The 21,616-nt window shown below is 43.1% G+C and overlaps 1 protein-coding gene across 4 annotated transcripts; it reads right to left on the reverse strand.

Moving 5' to 3' along the window:
• Window positions 1-379: 379 nt before the first annotated feature.
• On the reverse strand, window positions 380-21,219 carry rfx2 (regulatory factor X, 2 (influences HLA class II expression)). Of its 4 annotated transcripts, XM_029146436.3 has the most exons (18): window positions 21,057-21,218; window positions 12,278-12,386; window positions 11,783-11,872; window positions 10,717-10,799; window positions 10,293-10,563; window positions 9,142-9,216; window positions 8,064-8,245; window positions 7,789-7,908; window positions 7,114-7,235; window positions 6,579-6,697; window positions 4,368-4,480; window positions 4,055-4,206; window positions 3,626-3,723; window positions 3,354-3,503; window positions 3,041-3,249; window positions 2,660-2,813; window positions 2,532-2,574; window positions 380-2,422 (listed from the first exon to the last, which is right to left on the reverse strand). In XM_029146436.3, the coding sequence occupies exons 2-18, from the start codon at window positions 12,383-12,385 to the stop codon at window positions 2,301-2,303; spliced, it is 2,211 nt and encodes a 736-aa protein (XP_029002269.1). In that variant the 5' UTR covers window position 12,386; window positions 21,057-21,218; the 3' UTR covers window positions 380-2,300. The 4 variants fall into 4 exon arrangements, with proteins under 4 accessions (XP_029002269.1, XP_029002271.1, XP_029002270.1 ...); XM_029146438.3 differs by lacking the exon at window positions 11,783-11,872 and having other exon boundaries at window positions 21,057-21,219; XM_029146437.3 differs by lacking the exon at window positions 9,142-9,216.
• Between the last annotated feature and the right edge of the window lie 397 nt (window positions 21,220-21,616).

Consider the following 21,616-nt stretch of genomic DNA (forward strand, 5'->3'; position numbering starts at 1 on the left):
TCCTGCTGTTCTAGGACCAAGCCTATTCTTCTTCATTTCCTCTAATTTAAGTTGTGTGTTGTCGTTCTCCTTCTTTTCTATTGAACCTTAACTCGTTATGTTCTGTGTGCCTTTATATTAAGACACTGCAAAATAAGCTAGATGTCAGAACTTTTCTAAGGTTATTGGACGAAAATATGGCGATTAAGAACTACTGTCTGGAGCAGAGTTGCCATGGAAACTAGGATTTTCAAATTATGTAAATACTGTATCTTTAAGGCATCCTAAAGGATCGAAGGAGTCATCTGTGGGCAAATATCTAGAACAGTTTACAAATCTTCTGTCTGTTGCAAATAGAGGTTTTGTGATGTTTGATAAAAATAAATGTGCTCAGGCCTCATTGGTTTCCACCAATTTATTTACACATTGTGACCAAGTACAAAATACAGTTGAACTATTGTTTATTACAGACCATCTTCTGTCCTTAGGCTAGTAAAGTGTAGTCAAGAACAGGTTTAAAAATACACAAAAATAAGGGTTCAGTATACTCGTAAGAAGAACCAAATCTAGTTCAATAAAAAATAATCCGCCGCCAAAATTCTAAAACAGTCTTACAAAACATTACAAAGTACACATAGAAATTACTTGTTTTCCAAAGCACTTGAAGGCAAATTACTGTGACAGGCACAAGTTACAAAAAGCCTTAAATAAGTCAAGGATTCATTGCTACAACAAAGTCATCTGAGGGAAGGAGGGAAAATAAATCAACCCAACCAATTTCAACACAAAGCTGATGTCAGTCAAATCAGAACAGTTCCTATAAATAGATTTCTCTTGTGACAGTTTAATAGCTTACTCAGGTGCAGATAGCACCACGGGAATAAATGAATTTCACTGAACAACAGAGATTGGAAACAAATGTATCACACACCAATCTAATCAATTACACATCAGTCTTTGTTACAAGAGCAACCAAGAACGATGTGAGGAGCGAAATTAGCCAAAGAGCACACACTTCTACATTATATGGATATTATATATATTTATATATAGAGATATAGATATATTTATAATTTATTCTGGACAAATTCCCCAAATAATGCACTGTACTTTCTATCTAATTCAAACAAAACATAAGACTTTATCTGACTAACAGCATGAGGTCAAAGTATCTGGAGTCGGGGAGCGTGTGCTGGCTCAGATGCCAATGAGATTCTTTTGTGAGGATTTTGGTTTCATTGGTTCAAGCTTTAACTTGTATCAATATCCTTTATAAATGAAATGTACAACCACTTATCTGAATAAGGAAATAAGGCTAAATGACACTCACTACGTTCCAGGAGAGGTTTAAATATCCCATCGCCCTTAAACGACTGCTCTGGATATGTTCCTAATTGTGCAACAGCCGAGTAACCCTCCAGGTCTTTTTGATTTAGGGCTGTTTGAACGAATCCTAACAGCACGGACACGAGTGCTCGCTGGGTTTAAACCGTCTGGAGGAACGTGAAGAACTATTTACATGAAAGAAAACGGGACAAGAACTGCAGTGGCTACATCTTTAATACTTGCCTCATGTCATCTGAGCTAAACGGAGCACAGCATAGAAATCTAGTGAGGTAAACAAACCAGCTTCTTTCACAGCCAAAGTGACAGACTATTCCCTGCCTTCCAGATTACTGCAAAACTATGAAGCCCTACTGCCTGACAAACAGTCACAACTATGGCCAAGCTGGTGGGAATGACTGAGGGAAAAGTATTTGGGTACTAGGCTGCATGTTTGTAGTAAATGAATGATTTTTTTTCCCCCCAAGTGGCTGCGGGCTGCAGCAGAGGCAACAAGGAGTATGCACCTTCACCTCATCAATGTAAAAGGTGCTTTGAATGTCTGAGGTTTGGAGACAATACATTCATACTGCGGTAGAGGCACAGCTGAGGACAGAGACATCTGTAGTGGTGGTTTAAAGATAGGAATCTAAGGCACTCAAATGACACTATGGCACAGCTAGTTCAGATCTGAAGAGTAAGAATCACAACACCACACACCACCACTCAAAGTTACACATCCGACAAAATGATACTGCACAAAGTCATTCACAGTTGCAACAAAACAAATAAAATCCACCTCAGACCTGTGTTACGCCCGTGAGTAAAAAATAAGACGTGCAGGAGAAAGATCAACGTCTTTACCAAATGCTAATGAGGGGAGGGCTGATAATGCTACTCTCTTCTCTATGTACATTGCACACACTGACTGCAGACGCACGCTGGGTCCAGGAGCCGCTTTAGGATCACCTATGGAGCGAGCGACTTCCAGTGTGGACTCACATCTCCTGCAGAGGGTGGCTCATATCAACCCTCTCTCTCTTTACTGCTGGTTCACTAGGTCCCCTGGATGCATCGGCATCACTGCCCAGGTCGCTCATCTCGTCCGAGAAGGACGCATCTAGTTACAAAACAGTCGGTAAAGTTATGGTTTCCACTTTTCTCAACCACCAACCAATCTGAGCCATTGCTAAGACATTAGATTTGTGGTAGAGTCTTGGAGGACTTACCTTTTTCCATTAGTGATGGCATCATGGAACTCAGGTCACTGAACTATAATTTAAATGATGAAACCAAATTTAATTTTCATCATATGAAATATTTTGAGCTACACAAACAGTTAAATAAATCTTTTTACCTCTCCCATGACGGCGATAGGAGTTTCTCCTGTGGCCTGAGCCACACGATGCTCCACCAGGTAAAACATGTACTCGTCATAAAGAAGGCGGATAAGGTGGAATGAGCCGAAGCTGGCTGCACTGCGGAGAGTCAGATCTCTTATCACCATGGAGCTACAAAAAGAAGAGCGAGAAGACGTTTTAGCAATAGTGTGGAAGGTGACACGATGGTCAGGGGATGAGAAAACGCCACTGGTGAGAATTAGTCACTGAAATGTGCTGTCAGCTTGTCTCACAACAGTCGCTGAGGATTCAGCTACAGAACATTTGTGAACCCGACCTGACAAAATGGGATGCATTTGAACAGAGGTGATCCTGAACAGCCCGTGTTTTCCTGTTACCTGTAGAAAGACCATTTAAGCAGGAACTGGCGTGCAGCTTTGGGGAAGCTCGGGCTGCCCTGGTGAGGCTTCAGGACTTGGGAGACCACGTTGTCGAGCCAGGTCGCCCACTGGTCCAAAGAGCTCTGCTGCTGCAGTGTCACTTTAAAGTCCTGCTCCAGACGCTGAACCACACTCTCGTCACACTGACACACCCACGACGCCTGCTCCTGTTGGGCACAGCAGACGACGCGACCGCGTTTAGCCCCAAACCACATCACAGGGCAGATTACTAGAAAGTGTAGATAAAGTGAGGAGCCGACAGCAGGTTTACCTGGACGTTGGCAAAGTCCACCCGGTTGAGATCTGACAGCATCTGGTTGATCTGGGAGGTGTTTTGGAGGACGGCGCGTGCTGCCTGGGCCAGGTGATTCAGACTGGTGTAACGTCTCAGAGTCTGGGCAAAGGCGCTGACCACAGCAACCTACACCAAACGGTCCAAACATGCTTAATATTACTGAACTAACTCACTGGATGAAAGCAACATAAATAATAAACCCATACACTTCAGGACTCATAAGGACAGGAATCAGTCTTTCCTATTACCTTGGTGCGGATGATCTCTTGAGGGAAGCTGGTCATGGCGTTAGTCAGCCAGCCTTCCAAACTCTTAGCAAAGTTACGGATGGCCTGAGTGAGCGTGCCTGAAGGAACGACAGCCTGGATTACAAATATTTTAGCAGAGGAGTTTAATAAATTTAAAACTAAAAAAATGCAATTTTAACTGGCACTGCTGCAGAATAAACATTAAAAATCCTAAAAAAGTGTAAAGACACACGTGCACCACTGAGAATTAGACTTCACTATATGTATTAATATTCCATTAATGTGCATTTCTAAACGTGTTTGGCTCCAGTTTGCTGTGTTGTTTTCACAATGTCCTATAAATGAACTATTAGTTCAATAATCATTTAGGGAAACAACAAAAACACCTAATTTTTCTATCTTCAAAAAAATCTAAACACCAGTACTGACTGGGTACAGGACGCAGGACATCAGGGATGAGGATCTCCACTAGAGCCTGGTAGAGGATGTGATCACAGCTCCTCATCCATACTCTGATTGGTTCATATTTACAAAGAGCCATCAGTTTCTCTCTGGGGATCACGCCTTCCAGATCATCATCACTACACACAAACAAACAACAGAGGAATCATGGTCAAACTGTAAATACTTCCATTTTACAAATAAAGCGCCACAAACAAATGTGTATTTATATAGGAACAGTGTAGTATGTATTTTTTCCAAGTATCTTTACTTTCTGCAGCCGCTCTGTGTGCGGTCTAACCTGTTAGGGATGGTCGTGCTTCCATCACTAGATGGCGATGTTGAATACCAAAAGGTCTGCCAGAGTTTCTCAATAAAGTGGAACTGGAGGTTCATCACCACATCCAACGTAGCCTGCAGGAGAGCAGAGAGGGAGCCAGAGAGAGGAGGGGAGGGGAAAGAGAGGGAGGAAAGAGGGACAAAACACACAGAGCTCAACCATGGCAACCAGACACACAACAAAGTTTCTACAGGCAGGCAGCCTGCTCGCTATGGGCCCTCCTGGTTGGACAATGAGCCAGCTTAAACACAGCTCCCACATTAATTGTCAGGAGGATCATGAAAACGGTGATCAGCTTCGAAGGGAAATTTTTCCACACATTCTTGAATCCTTGTTGCTTTTGTAAAACGCATGACTCTAGTAGATAGAGGTATGCATTTGCTTTCCTGCAGTCGAGAGGCGCTGACCTGAACTAATCATGTGACTTCCTCCTTCCTGTTCATATGTATGAGGCTCTTTGAAAGCACTGTATACTGCTAGAGAGCAGAGGAAGCAGCAGCAAGCTAGCAAAGTGGTACGATCCAGCTACTTTATGGCCAAACCGATCCTAAATGTACGTCAACATAGAGTTCACCAATTATTTACATCGCACTGAGGCTGTCCATCGGTTCCTGATAACGACTGTAAGAGTGTGATTCACACATTGCCCAGAGATTCTCCGTTTTCTGTCTGGCAGGACATCCACTTGCCGTTGGATCTTGTTACACAGCAGCAGTGTAGGCTTCAATCACATGATATGTTTTTGCTTCCTCTCCAACCATCTCCATGGCAACCTTGTTTACAGTTGCCCCCAGCAACAGGTCAAACACAGAACTCCAAAACAAAAAGGAGAATTCCCCATCCACGCTAAACAAGAGTGTTTTGCCTCCAAAGTTTTTTTTTACCACACAGGAAACGCAGCATGCCTTAAGAAACGAAAAAAGCGGAATATGCGCGGAGCAGAAGCAACACGTGTTCACATGCACAGTCGCTGACGAGCGAGCTGCAGCGGAGATTCCCAAACCTTAACCCCTCACTTCGAAGCACACGGGCTGACAGTGTGATTTATTACAGTAATGGTTTATGAATGTGATTTGTGTTTGAGCATAAATTAAATACCACAGCCGACAGTGAATATTTGACTGTTGTTGCCATGACATCAAATACAGTGGACACAAATATATTATCAGCTGCGCTTGAAAACACTCTGAACTGCATGGAAATAAGGAAATTGTGTTTTATTTTATGATCAGGTCAGCTGGTTACTTTTCTGTGTTGTAACTTTAAATGCAGTCTATAAACGTCCCGGTTAATGCATCAATAGGTCAGTGGTGGCTCATAAAAAGGATAAAAAAGTGAAATGCATAAACATTAAAAACACAGAGGCAAAGCTTTGAGACAGAAATGCGCCGGCAGACAAAGGCAGGAGCCCATGTGCCTGTCCACAGACAAGGCAACACAAAGGCCCAAGGGGAGGCCACCACAAAGACACCAAGATGTCCACCCAGCGTGCTGAAAGGTTAATTGGCATGTCTTGAAAGGCACACCGAGATGAAAAGACGGCTGGAACAAAGAGAGCGTGGTGAGGCTGGACAAGGGGAGGGCAAGGATAATATGATAAAGCCAAAGCTTGGCTGCTTTTAATCACAACCTCTCTCCTGCCTAGAAAGCCCTGATTTTAATGTTCACTATTAATTCTACTGCACTCATTGGCAACGTGCTTCACTCTGGAGGGTCATTCTTCAGCTTACTCAAATTCATTGCCCAACTAAGAGACTCTGAAACCTATGAAATATCGTTACACAATATGCCAGTTCCTCATAGCTCTTTCTTCATGGATTCTGGTTTTACAGACAAAACACTTGATGACCTCTGTGGTGTAAATTAATTTTATTTTGTTCTTATTTCAGCATAAGTCTGTATTTTGTAAACGATTCATCTTAATGCTAGAGAATATAAAAATGCTGTTATTATGTCTCTAGATGAGCTTCAGCACAACAATCACTGCTTGAATTAAAATTTCAAAACAGTTTATGTGACTATTCAAATATTGACACAGATTAATTATGAATCTTTATAGTCAAACTGAATTTCCCTGATGAAAACGTGGCTGATGGTTATGGATCCCCACCAGAACTGTCCCCTCATCTCTCTGTCAACTTTAAAGTGACAACATGTTTTGGATAAACCCACCTCACAGTGGTCTCTGTACAGCGTCTGCAGCTTTTTGATATCATTCATGTTAATGCGCTCAGGCAGAGGCTGAGTTCCCAAGTCAGGAGAGGGAAATGACGGCAAGGTGTGGGACATATCTGCAGAAAGCACAAAGTAGACAGGTGTCAATCTCTCTCTCTCTCTCTCACACACACACACACACACACACACACACACACACACACACACACACACACACACACACACACACACACACACACACACACACACACACACACACACACACACACACACACACACACACACCTGTATGTAACTGTGTAAACGGATATATTAGGATACATATGACTATATAATTAAATCATATAACAATACTATGTGATATAGGTTCAGAAGGACGATATTTATTTGTACTGAACTTAAACTTTGTATACAATCAAAAAATGATGATCACTGTGTAAAACATGATTCTACTCTGCTCTGGTGCCACAGCATACAGCAGCTGATCCACACATGCTGGTAGAGTAGAGGAGCCTGCAGCTCCTGTTCTTACCTATGTACTGCTGGTGGTGTTGGCTCTGAGCGGCCACCGACTGCTCTGGAGTGCTGTTACAGTGCTGAGAGCTGCCACACAGGCTGTCCGACATGCCATCCACCTTCTGTAGAGGTTTGAACCTGTACACAGAGAACATGAACACATAAAGCCTGAGCTCTTAAAGACTGTTAAGTGTGCACAAAAATTAACCAGGTTTTCATTACAAAATAATATATACTGTATAAATAGATACCTCCTTGGTTATCGTTTGCAAATCTTTTTTAGTTATTTGCATTTGTGCCGAATGTTTTGCATTAGTAGGACATTTATATGTTCTGTATTGGTTTAGACAAATGTTGTAGGAGTTCTCACACCTTGGCTCCATTTGTCTTTCATATCTGGGCTCAGAAATAGCTAATATAGGATAATGATATCACTATTTTTTTCTCTTAAATTTGTTTCCTGTGACAAGGTGTGGTGTAGAATAACCACAAGTAAAATAAACAATTCACGTCACTGCATAAACTGTTTTGATAAAAGGTAGGACTATACTGTGGTAGAACTGCAAACCATGTTTTAAGTTAAAGTTGGATGCAAAAACACATTAGCAACCATGACTGAGAGATGGGTGGAAAGGACAGGAGCACAAAGAACAACAGTAAAGACAGCGCATGGTGTGGTGAGAGTCCTGACCTCTGTTTCTGGTGGACCGGCTGCTGTCTCATGGCCATGTACTGGGTGTCCTCCTGCAGCCGGTTCAGCGGGGAGTCCGGCTTTACACGGATGCCGTAGTAATGATACTTAGAGTTGCCTCTGAGAGATTAAGATAAAAAGCAGGAGTCAGTAATAAGACTTGCTATCACAGTAGTCACCATCCTTACCGATCAAGCATTGCTATACACATCACACCTATAACATAAACAAGACTACAATCATCAGCATCATCAACAACCTCTTACTGTTTGTACCTGGTGCCGAGGCGGCGGGTTCTCAGGCCCATGAAAACCGAGCGGATGAGTTTGCCGAAGGAGGCTGCGTTGACCGGATCTAGTTTCTGTTCTTGACAGTGCCTTAAGTAATGGTTATAAAGGGAGCACCGGGGCAGGCTTACTCCCTCTGCTGTCTCATAGTTGTCCAGCAGCCACTGAAGCTAAGAATACACAAAAGAAGACACAGTTGTTCAATTGGTGAGGCTACGTGGACAAACTGCTCTGTGATAGTCACCTGGCCATTAACAGAGAGGAGGAGTGCGTCTTATTATCACATCAAAAGGCCGAACACACACAAAAACACACATCACACAGTCCCACCACCTGAACTCCAGCTGTGGCCAAGCTCTTGGCTTTTATGCTCTTGATTGGAGCAGTACGGAACTACAACGTAAGGTATTTGAGGGAACACGCAAACGCCTCATGAACTACTTAGTTTATGGAAGCCAGTTAGTGTTTAAGAGCACACTTTCAAAGCCAGAGGCGGCAACATTCAAGCTACTCAATACATGAGTAGAGTGGAAGTATTTGTCTAAAAATGCACAAGTGAGGGACATTTCAACTTCTTACCTAATAGTAAAGTAATAAGTAAAGGCTCTGAAATGTACTTAAAGGACAATAACATCAACTCTTCAACTGTGGAGATTGTGAAATGGCATGAGTTTAAACACTGCAGGATAGCTAAAGCCACAAACCACACATTTCCCCATGCAAGTATAAGTCAGGATGCTAACAAATGTCAATATGAATAAATGTAACCCTCTCAGGAGATAAGGTTAGGCTATAATATGTGTGTCCAAATGTAAATAATAGAAATATTGATCAATTAATTGGCATGTGCACATGCAGAACATTCAAACACACATATAGGATGCATTGGTGAAACTAAACGCCAGATTCAGAAAATAAAAGCTAACAGAAACATCAGTGGGACAGTGCAGGCAAGCAGAGCTAGCGGTAGTGTGTTTTCAGAGCATACTGCCCACAAGCTCAGCCACAGCGTTCCGTTTTCATCTTCTCCTGTCTTTTTGTCAAAGAAGATTCCTGGTTGACTTACATGGCTGTTGAGCAGGCTGCTTTTGTGACTTGCAATTCCTTCAGACTTTTGGAGGTTTTCAATCGCCATTTCAAGCTAAAGAAAGAAGAAGCATGCAAAAAAAAAAAAAAAAAGTAAGAGTGGACACAGGAGGTGGAAAATTGAGAGACAGAAAAAAGGAGGAACAGACAAGCAGAGGGAAGATGAACAGGAGAAAACATAAAAAACAAATAAAGGAATCAGACTGTTAGCCAGCAGCCACATCTATGCATTTCCATTAAATTCAAGTCAGTGTTGTAGCCAAATCCATTATTGTCTGTCATACGCATGCAAATCAAGTCATTCATAGGGTTAAGCTACTCAGTGAGGGCTTGCAGTCAATGTATGCAAATAGGAACCACTGGGGCGCAGGTCAAGTCGAGCTCACGGACAATAGCTCAACATATACAAAAGTGGTATCTTAAAATATTATTTAAACTAACTACCTTCTAGCTACAAGTAAGTTGTGACCACAACCAAAGCAGTGTCATTGCAGAAAAGACACTGACATATTATTCTGTCTTTGGACAACAAACAATAATGGAGTCCAACTGGCGGGCAAAGTGAATGACAAAACCAAGAACATTCTGTTGCTCTGTAGAAGAAAATCAAGTCAAAAAAGAAAAGACGTGTGATAATGCAGCCAAACTGGAGACGTAGAAGAAAAGGAAAAAGAAGCAGGCAGCGTTCCAAGCCTTAAGAAGAGTCCCGAGGGCTCTTGGCCAAATGGTAATGAGCCCCAGGGGTTGCTTTGTTTCTCAGGTCGCTCAAGTGCCTGTGAAAACCTCTGAAACAAGGCAGTGCTGAATTATTTAAGCCAGTGCCCTGATTCTACAGGCTCTCTGGCCTGTCCTGCTCTGCTCTGCTCTGCTGTGGTACCGCTCAGCCAGGAGGCCACGTGTCAGGTTGCTGTAAATGCTGGGCCTCTGCCTGACTATCACGTTTGTCCCTGACTATTGCTGGTTTAGAAACAAGCGCTGATAGCGGTGATGAGGGTTTTCTCCAGATGTACTGTATCCCACAACACCATATTTATTTATGACTACAAGTTGGAAGTAACAGCTACTGGGATTCTACAGAATAAAAACATTAATTAATTCATTACAGGTTTAACATCAGGGAGTGTTCTTTACCATAGCTGAGGATGAGCGTGACGAGTGCGATATGTGATTGCGGCTCCCTTCCATGTTTCCTCCATGGAGCAGATAGGTGCTGCCGCTGGAGATGATGTGGCTGCTGCCCACGTCCATAGCGATGCCCACCATGCCATGAGGGGGCACCCCGCCACTGGCAGAGGAGACCACCGTGGTGACATGAGTGCCACTGGCCTGCGAGTCGAAGTAGGTCCCCCCACTAGACTGGCCGTACAGCTGAGCCTCGGGGTTGTAGGAATAGGCCGCTCGGCTGGGGAGAGATCAGTGTCATGTCAATACAAGATGATGAGGCAAATGCTGCGTCGGTGCGAAGACGATCAAGTGAACACAAAACAAACAATGTCAAAACATTTTTCCATGCCTGACAACCCTTCAATGTATTGCTGAATAACACATGTCTTACATGGTTCCGTTGGTATAAACAGCGTCTCCGCTCTCTCCTACATATTGGACCTGGGATGGGTAGACGTGTTGGACGGGCTGCACCTAGAGAAACACAGTGAAAAGAGCTAAAGCCGAGCTCACTGGTAACAGAAGCAAACCTGGAGAAAAGCCTTATGAAGGACTGTAACAAAAACCCTGCACGCACACATCATGTGGGTGAAGACGTATGAACCCACGATGTCTTTACAAGCAGGGAAGACAAATCATCTGTCCACCCATTGGTTTATTCATAATAAATTTACATCTAAAAGGAAATTATCAAGATCAAGTCAGAGATGTGGTGTATACACACAAACGTGATTTGATAAACATACCAGGTAATGAGTGGTAGACTTAGATAAGCAGGTAAACAACTGTCCATTACTATTGTCTCCATATACAACTGTCTGCAGACAGTTAGGTCAGCTGCTAGTTTTCACCTTTACATATGACACATCACACAAATTCCATGTTGGGATTTGGTTCAAGCCTCCAGAAACATCACAAACCAGGTAACATCTTCCCTTGAGATGAATATTTATGATACACCATCATCCAAAAGGACCATTCTCATGTTATTCGGGTATGCACGCAGTGGCCCAGGCTCAGCCAGACAAACACATCCACGAGGAGCACAGAACTATGGGAAACCTTTCGCTCTGGATGAGCACAGTTGGTGGAATGAGGGGCCTTTGTCCAGTGTTTCACACGAACGTCTTTGGTTACTGTTTCACTTGTTTACCATCTATTGTGTGGGTCAGCAGGACAAACCATTAGCACCATACAGACCTATTCTTTAACCTAAATAACCCTGAATACACAAGATATTAACAGTGGATTAAATATATTGTGTGTGGCACAACAATAAAATTCTGTGCAATATTTTCTTTGCTAACCTCAACTTATTTAGATTTTTAAAATATGCCTATAAATAAAAAATAAATAATAAAACAAGTTCCTAAAAAGTAACTTTAAAAAACTGTAAAAAGTCAAGGGGCATACAGATATCTTCACAGCACTGTGTATGTATGTACAGCACTGTGTACCTGCTGGGAAACCTGTTGAACCCTGGGTACTGAAAGCTGCTGTACTTGTCCTCCCTTCTGAGCTGAGCCTGTGGCTTGAACCAGCACCCTCTGTGTGAATACAACACATAACTCAATTACATAGGTATGTACATACAATTACACGTCAACACAACATGGGCAAACACATCTGCACATCTGCCCTGCTCCTCTGTGTGTGCGCAGAGAGGTCAATTTCCACGAAACACATGCAGCCCCTTGACTAATGCAGGCAATAAACTAAAATATATATTTATTTGATATTAAATAGTTAACAAAATATAGATTTAGAGGAAGTAGGATTCTGTGTTTTTTCTTGAAAGCCACCATTCACAGACGCTTACACACGAAATAATTTAGATATTGTGTTATAGTTAACATCTGGACAGGAACAGGATGGATTAGTTAATTCATCATCGCCTCCTTCACTGTGTCCCACCGTTACTGCAGTAGCCGGGCAGATGTAGAGCGGCCTACCTGCTGAGAAGCTGGAACAGGCTGTACCACAGGGGCCGGAGCTGATGATGAGGTCCGCAGCGTTGCTACGCTGGTTGTAGTGTCTGCACCGCCCTCTGAGTTCTGCATCCTGGGTTGGAGACAAAAGTAGGTGGGAATATTATTATAGGTTAAAGAAATACAGAATTGACAGTTACAGATGGACAGCCACACTCAATAAAATGCTCTTCCTCCACACCCTGTCTGTCCTGGAGCCACCAGTGCATTCACTGTGACCCAGGGGGCTTCTAGCTTTGTCAAGTTAAGCTGAGTCACTGAAGCACTCAGAACCCCAGTGGCCGACCACCTTTGGCCTTAATCAATGGTAAAATAAGCAGCCGCAGGGCATTTCTCAGATGCTCCCGGTCCTGCTGACAGAACAGGCCGACGTGTAACTCAAGTTCGAGTACAGGAGTTCAAGTTACCAACAGGCTTAAACTGCCTCACGGGGACCAAACCCGCTGCCGCCACTCGCCTTTCCACTGGGTGACAATGTGCACAGCATAGTAAGGGGTTCTAAAAATGTAGTGACACAAAGGTTCTCTTTAAAAAAAAAAAAAAAAAAAAGAACGGGGGGAAGAGTGGGAGTAGGGCAGGAACAAGAGAAGAATAAAACTGCAAGGGGGAGTAAGCGGTTAAAATACAACTTCCCCACTTTCCAAAAAAGAAAAACTGAAGGGGAAAAAGATGGAAATGGCAGCGGGGCTCCAGCCCCCGCCAGGGTCCTGATGATATCCAGCGTTTGTGTCTAACGAGCGCCGTCCTCTGAGGGCTCCAATAATCCAGCTGATATGAGGAAATTCCTCAATGCTTTGTAAACGTTTGTCGGTTGCCATGGTGAGGAATCCATGACGACCACCCCCAACGACACCACCTCCTCTCCTCTGTTCACTCCTACCCCCCCGCTCTTAATAAAGCTCTTGCACAGGAACTTTCGAGTGCGAACGCAAAGAGAAGAGGGGGAGGAGGATTAGAATGAGGGAGCGGGAGACACAGAACAGTTGGGGGGTGGGCTGAATTGATGAGCAGCTCTTGGTCGGAGGCAGAAATCCAGGAGCAGCGGGAGAAGTCAGTAGGTAGACGCGAGTGTGGTGTTCGGCCACAGTATTACAGGGAAGTGCTGCAAGACACGACCTGCTCCAGCAGACACGCTGTGATTAGTCATAACACACAACATGCACAACAATGTTATTTTAACTTATGGCCGAGACCTGCCACACACAATTTAGGCTGCAAGGATCTGCACGTCGAGCTTTTCCATGCAAGCAACAGGTGCAGCCATGTTCTTTAATAAGGGTCCTTTAGCATTAGCAGTGAGATCCACTTCATCAAACCAAGTGCTCCTGATGGGTCTCTGCATTTTATCAATACATGAGAAGACTGCCTTTTTAAAATCTGAGCTCAGGCAGAGTGGACCGTAACGGAAACAAAGATTTTATGTGATCTAGAAGAAAAAAAAAGGAGGAAACAATGAGTCAGAATCAAGGAAACTTGGCCAGTGATGGAGAGGAAGAGAAAATGTATAACATACAAACCCTAAAGAAAAACACAATCAGTGACAACAATAAATAATATCCAATGTTCCAATGATGGTTTTCTGCCTGAGACATCTGCCGTTTTCAGTCCTTTCTGGATCCAGTGCTAAATATAGCATCAGTCCTCCGATCACAGCTCTCTTAAGAGATTAGGCCATGAACAGATTGATCTTAATGAAGATAAAAAAAACCTTTAAGAATTCAGCTGCACACAAATGCAAACAACCCACACCAAACCTCCGGTGTGATTTTAAAACTCAGCTGTCATTGGTGTCAGGCTTTCTTCAATTCAATAGAAATATGGGAGCTTGGGGCATAAATAGTGTCCATAACAAAATCACAGTATGTACCTTTAAAACAGAAAAAACATCAGATATGGGTGTGCCACAACTGACATTTTCCATGTGTTGAGATTTTGCCACAGGCAGTCACTCCTCTGCCTACATGACTAATAGACTGAGTTGATGAGGCCTGTGTTGAAATTCCTGATGTGTCAATCTTCACACAGCCACAGTAATGAGTCTGAGACATTCAAGTTTGTTATTATAGTGCGCAATTAGCACTCACATGTAAAGGCTCTCATATTTGATCACAGTTTTCTACACACCTCTTTCTTATTTCCTATTAAAACACCAAAAGGCTATTTTCAGACTGATGTCAACAAGAACTACACATTTTCATTTTTCTAATGAAACATTTTTAACCTTCCTGTGTCATAAATACCCTTGTAATCCTATAACTTCTCTTTAGAAATTACAAACCTAACAGAGGAAGACAGACCTGAGGGCTTCTTTGCGCCATTAAAACGTAGGTGGCATGGAAAGATGACGGGAGACCAAAAAACAGAGCCCCGACCTGCACGATTCCAGCTATTAAACCTTAATTAAGGCACCGGTTTTAAGGTACTGTGCCAAATCACTGCACTGGAGGGGGGAAAGCGGCGAGAGAGCAGGGATAAAGTTGCTTTTTGGTTAGTGATCATGTAAGGTTAAAAGCCACACAAATTCCCCACCAGCAGCCTTGCGGGTAAAAACAGCAGGAGATACAGCAAGCTGCAACAAAATCACTACTCTGGATGGATTGCTGTTTAGAGACTTTCTGCCTCCAATATGAAGAAAACTTCACACACACAGACATGTCTATTTTCAAGTCAGTATGTGAACCTGGTTCAAATCCCTGATGGCTTAATAACACTCGACCACATCCTCTCCCTTTAGGAGTTACCTGGGTTTTAAAAAGATGTAGGGAAGCACAAGCACACACGTCTAAGATTCTCCTAAGCCGCACAAATGTTCCTTAATGCTGCAGTCTATAATGTTAACGGCGTAGACGAGCTTCAAACATCTGTCACTGACAGATCTAACTTAAACAGGGCTCAATCAGAGAAAAACACATACAGATGTTCAATTAAAAGCAGGAGCCCACAGTCTTGGCTCATGTTTGCACTGGCCCACATTGTTTGCAGAGCAACAACGGTTGCTAGTGGTAACACCGTCCACTCCCGTTTCCAGGAGCCTGTTGCTATGCAACCAACAGAATACTTCCCAAACCAAACAATGCCATCCCCCACCTGATCCCTCTATCTCATGCTAAGTCGAACCTTACAACTATAAATACATTGTAAGCCATTAATGTCAGACATCAGGTACATGACGGCAGAGTTACGTTTTAGTTGTGTAAAAATGCACGGACTTGTGTGTGGTAGAAGCGGATGTTTAAGTCATTATGGACACAACTCTGCAAGTTTCATGCTTATTCCACCCAAAAAGAATACATAAAGTTGAGAAAGCAGAGGAGTTAGCAAGACAGTATTTATTACAGCTCAAAAAGTCAAACTGAAAAAAGGTACATTTTAAAGCAGTGTCTAACAAAAGGTTAAAGGTTATAAATCCATAAACCTTTCACAGAACGTGCGTTTAACTGCCACACTAATTCATTGACATTTGAGGATTACTGAACATGGGCTTTTCTTTGATTTCAGTAAAACACGCCATAAGATCACACAGGCACATGTGCAACACAAAGCATGAATTAAGATATGATAAGAGATTTCCACAACAGAGGCTGTTCTTCAAGCCTGTCTCATTAATTCATGACTAATCCAATCAAAGCAGCTCTTGAGGTCTGCAGATGGCAGAGTTTGAAGGGGAGAGAGGGAGCGAGTTGGCAGAAACAGGAGGTAGTGACCAATGCCTCTGAACCACGCATCAACCCCCCCCACGCTCACCTCCCCACCTCTGGTCATCAGCCCAACCTGTCCACTCCGTCACCATGTGCACTGCAGGCCTGACAGCCACAGAGAGAAAGATCAAACCGTTGCCATGGAGATTGCGTGTTTGCCCAAGCTCTACACTAGCAACTGCCTCCCCCACGCCCTACCTCTTTTAACCCTTTCCAGATTTCCACTGCCCTCCATCTCAATTCCATCTCCTTAAGATCTCAAGATGTAGAATAAGAATTTACAAGTGCACCATTTATAGTAGAACATGTGAAAAACACAAAAAAATATGACTAATAAAGGAATGTGGACGTTCACAACTTAATGGACATTAATCAGTCAGTCATGAGTAAGTACATTTTGTATCTAGGGGTAGAATACAGATGGCAGAAAGCAACTTTACATCCAGTCAGTCATTTAGTGGTTTACAGATACTAAGATAAGATAACTGAGAAACATCCAACATCTAAAAAGGATCACACTAAGATCACAGAACAGCTTCTTTTAATTTTGTTGCATCAAGGCCTTAAAACATTATTTGCATTATTCAACCCAACCCCAACTATCACCTAATTATGTGTAGGCATAACAATATTGATTCCAGTGGTAAAACATGGTTTGCTGTAAATCAGCTTTCAGGTGCTGTCTTCAACAGGTGTGATTCAAACCTGTGGACTTGAACTCAGACGCTGCCGGCGTGCTGCTGGTCTCTGGACTGATAATCCTGAGAGCATTATGTGGCAGTCGTGGAGTCTTCCTTATTGGCAGGCGTTCACTCCACACAGAGGTCTTACTGCATGCACATTGTGCTTCAACCAGTACCACTCAAAGCACAACAATGAGTCATCAGTTAATGCTATAAATCTAGGGCAGATCCAGATATCTGTTGTTAACCATAGTAAAAGCTCTGGTGAATACCTGCCAAAAGACAACTGCCCTGTTCATACATAAATCCTGCGCAGGACAAAGGGCGGCAAAAATAAGTTCATTGTTCAACTGACAGCCAAAGTAGAGGTCACAGGTACAAGTACCGTTTTCTGTCATTCACACAAACCTTACGTATTTTGTAAAGAATGATGTTTCTGAGACCAAGCAGTGTCACATCCAACATTCATAATAATTTAGCATATCATGGACAGTGCATATTAACCAAGTATCTAGCAAGTGATCTGCTACTGAATTTATCTTGTAAAACTGATCAAAATGATGGGAACATACAGTTGGCACACAGTTTACCAAGATGTGCAAAAGTAGCATCAAGTTACTTCTAAATTGCATCCAACCACCTATGTTCTCAGAGATCAGGAAAGGGATTTGAGAGCATCCATCATTTAGCTGAAACAGAGCCATTTGTGCCTGTAACAATGTCATCGTCTGTTATTGTTACCCAACAAATTACTCAATTAAAGACCTCTTTAAAAGCAATTAAAAAGAAACCTATTTAATCTAGAAAAGAGCTACTCGTTTGCAAAGCTAGCCAACTTTCAATCCTCTGCACCCCGGTTTTGGAGCTCGTAATTGCTTTGTGACGGGTTTAGACCAACAGACGTTCTGCTAATGCAAACAAACACCTCTTAATAAACTAGTCTAAACTCTACAAAGGGAAGGAAAGGTGAAGAGGGGATGGGGGGCTGCTACAATCCCTGTCTGAAAGAAAGGGACGGATCCATCATTGTAATGCAAATGTCACTGATTTCCCCGCTGTTTGTGGCAGAAAATTTAATTAGCAGTTCTGTAGCTACGATACAAACAGGTGGAATGTTAAGAATGCTCCTGATGACACACACATACATCGACACAAGAGACAGACTGAAAAACATTTCATTTTGCAACGTGTTTAAACTTGCTGCCACTGTGCGAGGGCCAAGCAGTGGCAACATTTTTGGTATATGACAAGATGAGTTTCTTTGTATCCTAGCAGCAACTGTCTATAAAGGATTTCCAAAATCCAAGTAGCTGGAAGACCTCATGTGAAAATAACAAGGACAATTGTTTTACTTCACTTCAAAAGAAAAAGTCGGTAGCAAATAAATGAATTATAGAAATTATTAAGCTGAAACATTTTGTGTGTACAAATGGAGCTATTAATTTCTACTTAACAAGCCCCATAAGGCATTCTCCTTTCAGTTCCTCTGCTTTGCTCTGTGGTTTCCTGACAGGCCCATAACTAGAGTTATGGGATAACCCATTAAAATTGTGTTAATATCAATGAACAACAATGAAATGTCTGAAAATGAAACCACTAGAACAGCAGGAGGTTACGCTAAAGGAATATGATCAACTGTGAGCAGCAGAGACAAAAGTGACTGCTGTAAATAGATCCTAGTCTATATCTGTAACTGCCTATTGCATAAAGAACTTCTCCCCGGGGCAGTAGTGGGCCTCATCCAGATAAGCTAAATACAGCGTGTGCAAACACAAATACACAACCACACACTCATGTATGCATGGACAGACACACACACACACGCAACATGTGACCAAAAGCTGTGTCAGGTCACCCGCTGCCCAAGAGACCACTGCAGCTGTCCTATTGATAGCTGAACCGTACTACACACAGGTCCATTAAACACTCAAAATGGCACATGGCTAATGGTGGACACTGCTACGCACAATCATGCACCAAAATCTAAGCATGGCAAAATCTGCTAGAAGGCACAGGCTAAAGGACGTATTCTGTGAATCGCTAGTTAATGTGGCATTCACGGCCCAAATTAAAGCGCGACAACAACTCTTTGGATTACACCCACAACAACTGAATTACAACAGAGCTGTTGAATTAAAAAAAACAGAATAAAAGCCTTTCTTATGAATAGACAGTCAAGCTAGTTTCCACATGGCTTATACATGGCCATACACCACCATACACTTTAGCTTTGTTTAATTGTCTCCTCGGAGCACCATTTTTGTCTGCAAGCCAAAACTATGCACTCTATACCACAAAGCAGATGTAAATAACCTGATTTTAAAATAATAATAATAATAATAGGATTTCACCTCCTGGCCCCCTACATCCCCTTTTTTCCATGACTTGGGTGGATTTGTGTATCAAGTTGCCATGTAAACATAACAGTGTCACGCTCAGATTGGGGAGTGGGGGTTTTATGCAGAGTGTAAACCGAGTCATCGCTTTATTTTATGGTCTCTGCAGATAGTTATCTGACCAATCGAAACTATGATTCCTCCAATGACACTGGCAAAAGAAACTATTACTGCGCATCCAGCAAGTCCCTATGATATTTTGGGCAAAATGAAATAAAAATGTAAAAATTACGCAAATTCCCAAAGAGATCGCAAAGTTTTAGCATATTATGCAACCTGTATATTACTTATTATGTAATATAACTACACTCCTATTTCTGAACCAAGAGCACAGAGAGGAATATAAAGACAGGGCTGCTTTAACAATACACTTAAATACTACTTAAAAGAGTTACTTTCTTTAGTGCTATTTAATAAATACACAGCTTTAAGTTTATGAATTAATTTATTAATAGCAAAGACATTGATTAGAGAAACGCTCATGCTATGGAGATCTGTTTGATGCTTCGGTAGCGAACAGCTCTACATATGACCGAGCACCTGACAGCTGTCTCTTTAGCGATAGTTCATTAGAATGAACGCATGTCAGGGGACAAAAGGAGACGCGATGCCACAAAGATAAAAAGGCTACGCCAAGTGCTGGAAGCTGGACACGCAGGGGAACTGTGGAAAGGCAGGATTTGAAATCGTAGGGGTCTAGTTGTCCTCGGTTTCTCATCACTGCTACAGCACAGAGTGATGTGAGCCTTCAACCCTGGACAGAACTCAAACAGCCACTGGCACCTGCCGCTTTGACAACCAAGCAGAGCCACTGAAATCAACTTAGCGTTTGGAAAACTGTGTGTAGATATTATTCAACAGGTACTACACCCACCACCACCACCACCACTACATTAACCAAGTATTTGTGACAATATGAGGGCAGGATGCAACACAAATCCAGCTGTTTTTACAGTAATAAAAGCACTCGTCTACTTTTTAAAGCAGACGAATACGGAACTTGTACACTCCAACTTTTATCAGCGTTGGAGACTAGAGGGAGCAGCATGGAGGAACCAGCACAGCACCACCTAGCTGTAACATAAGCTCCTATTTCACACAGTCTTCGTGCGTTAGCGAGTTTAAGTACCGTCCCGGTTTGACACAGCCAGCGGTCCACGGTCCGGTTAACGAAAATGTCTCCATCCTCACAGTTTATGAAACCTCGCGTTTGATAATGTAACGTAAGGTTTATACGTCTACTTACAGCTTTTCCCGTTCCCGTTCGACTACATTGGTGGAACTCGCACCCAAAGAGCCCACGAACTGTCCTCTGGAGTTACAGAAGTGCCGCCGCTGGCTCGCTGGGAGCGCTGGTTACTGTACGAGCCCCCGAGCCGACGCTGCTAACGCTAGCTAGCCACATTTCCCACCTGCGTTAACGGCCGCAGGTGAGAAAGGGACGCGGCGCGAGAGAAGTTCGCCCGCGCGCCGGCGGCCGACACGGGGCGTCGTTCCCACCGCCGCAAACGGCGGAACTCGCGGAAGCAAGTGGAACTCAGGCGCCGCGCGTCGTCGGCGCTAGCGTTAGCTGTAGCCCGAGTGGTAGCGTAACATCCATCCGGCTGGGGCTGAGCTGGAAGTGCGTTCACGACACACTCCGGCGTAGCAACAAGTGGAAGGCGACGTTGAGACGACTGTGAGCTCGCGCGGCGGAGGTGGTGCGTGGCGTTCAGGAAAAGTGGAGCGAAATAAGTAACTCGCAGAAATCGCACAGATGTTTTTTTTTGACGCCGGGCTCACGTGAGGTGCAACGAGGTGCTGCCTGCAGTTAAATGCAGAGTGGAACCCGTCCTCAACTTGAGGCGAACGCCACAAAGGGAAAGTTGTGGGGAAAAACCCAGAGTGCCAGCGACGCACTGGATCCCAGTCATTTCTACCGAATCAACATGAATCAATATTTTCATCTCTACAAACATATAATCACCTTTTTGCCTTGAGAAAAGTTCTGCCCTGGCTTTGCTCTCTTTCCCCTCTCTCCCACTCGCTCGGTGACTTCCAGATGCTGCTGCTGCTGTTGCTGAGTGTTGCGCCCGTTGGTAAGTAACTGTCTCCACGGCTACAGTCACTATGGCGCGACGGGGTCTCGAGGCAACTGTTGCTACCCTCGAATGTCTACGTCAGGGTCCTCACTATGCGAGGGAGGGGCCAAACCCACAGCAGCCCCGCCCAGCGAAGTCAAGCTGTACATTTGAATTGGACCGCTAGAGGGCGCTTCTTTGTTCAATTTAAAATGTCGAATCTTCTATTTAAATAAATGTTATTAATGATTAGCTGTATTCATTTATTCATATTGAAGTATATGTCATTTACATTATGCATTATATTGTCTTTTCACATAATAAAACTATTTTGTATCTGTAAAGTCATTAGTAACTAGATATTTTGGCCAGGAAGCATATGACACCAATAAAATGTCCTTTAGTTAACTTTTGATAGTTTTTAAATCTCATTTTAAATTATTTTAAACTCTAGTAATAGTCTACT

Source organism: Betta splendens, chromosome 4 (assembly GCF_900634795.4).
Source record: "Betta splendens chromosome 4, fBetSpl5.4, whole genome shotgun sequence".
Lineage (NCBI taxonomy): Eukaryota > Metazoa > Chordata > Actinopteri > Anabantiformes > Osphronemidae > Betta > Betta splendens.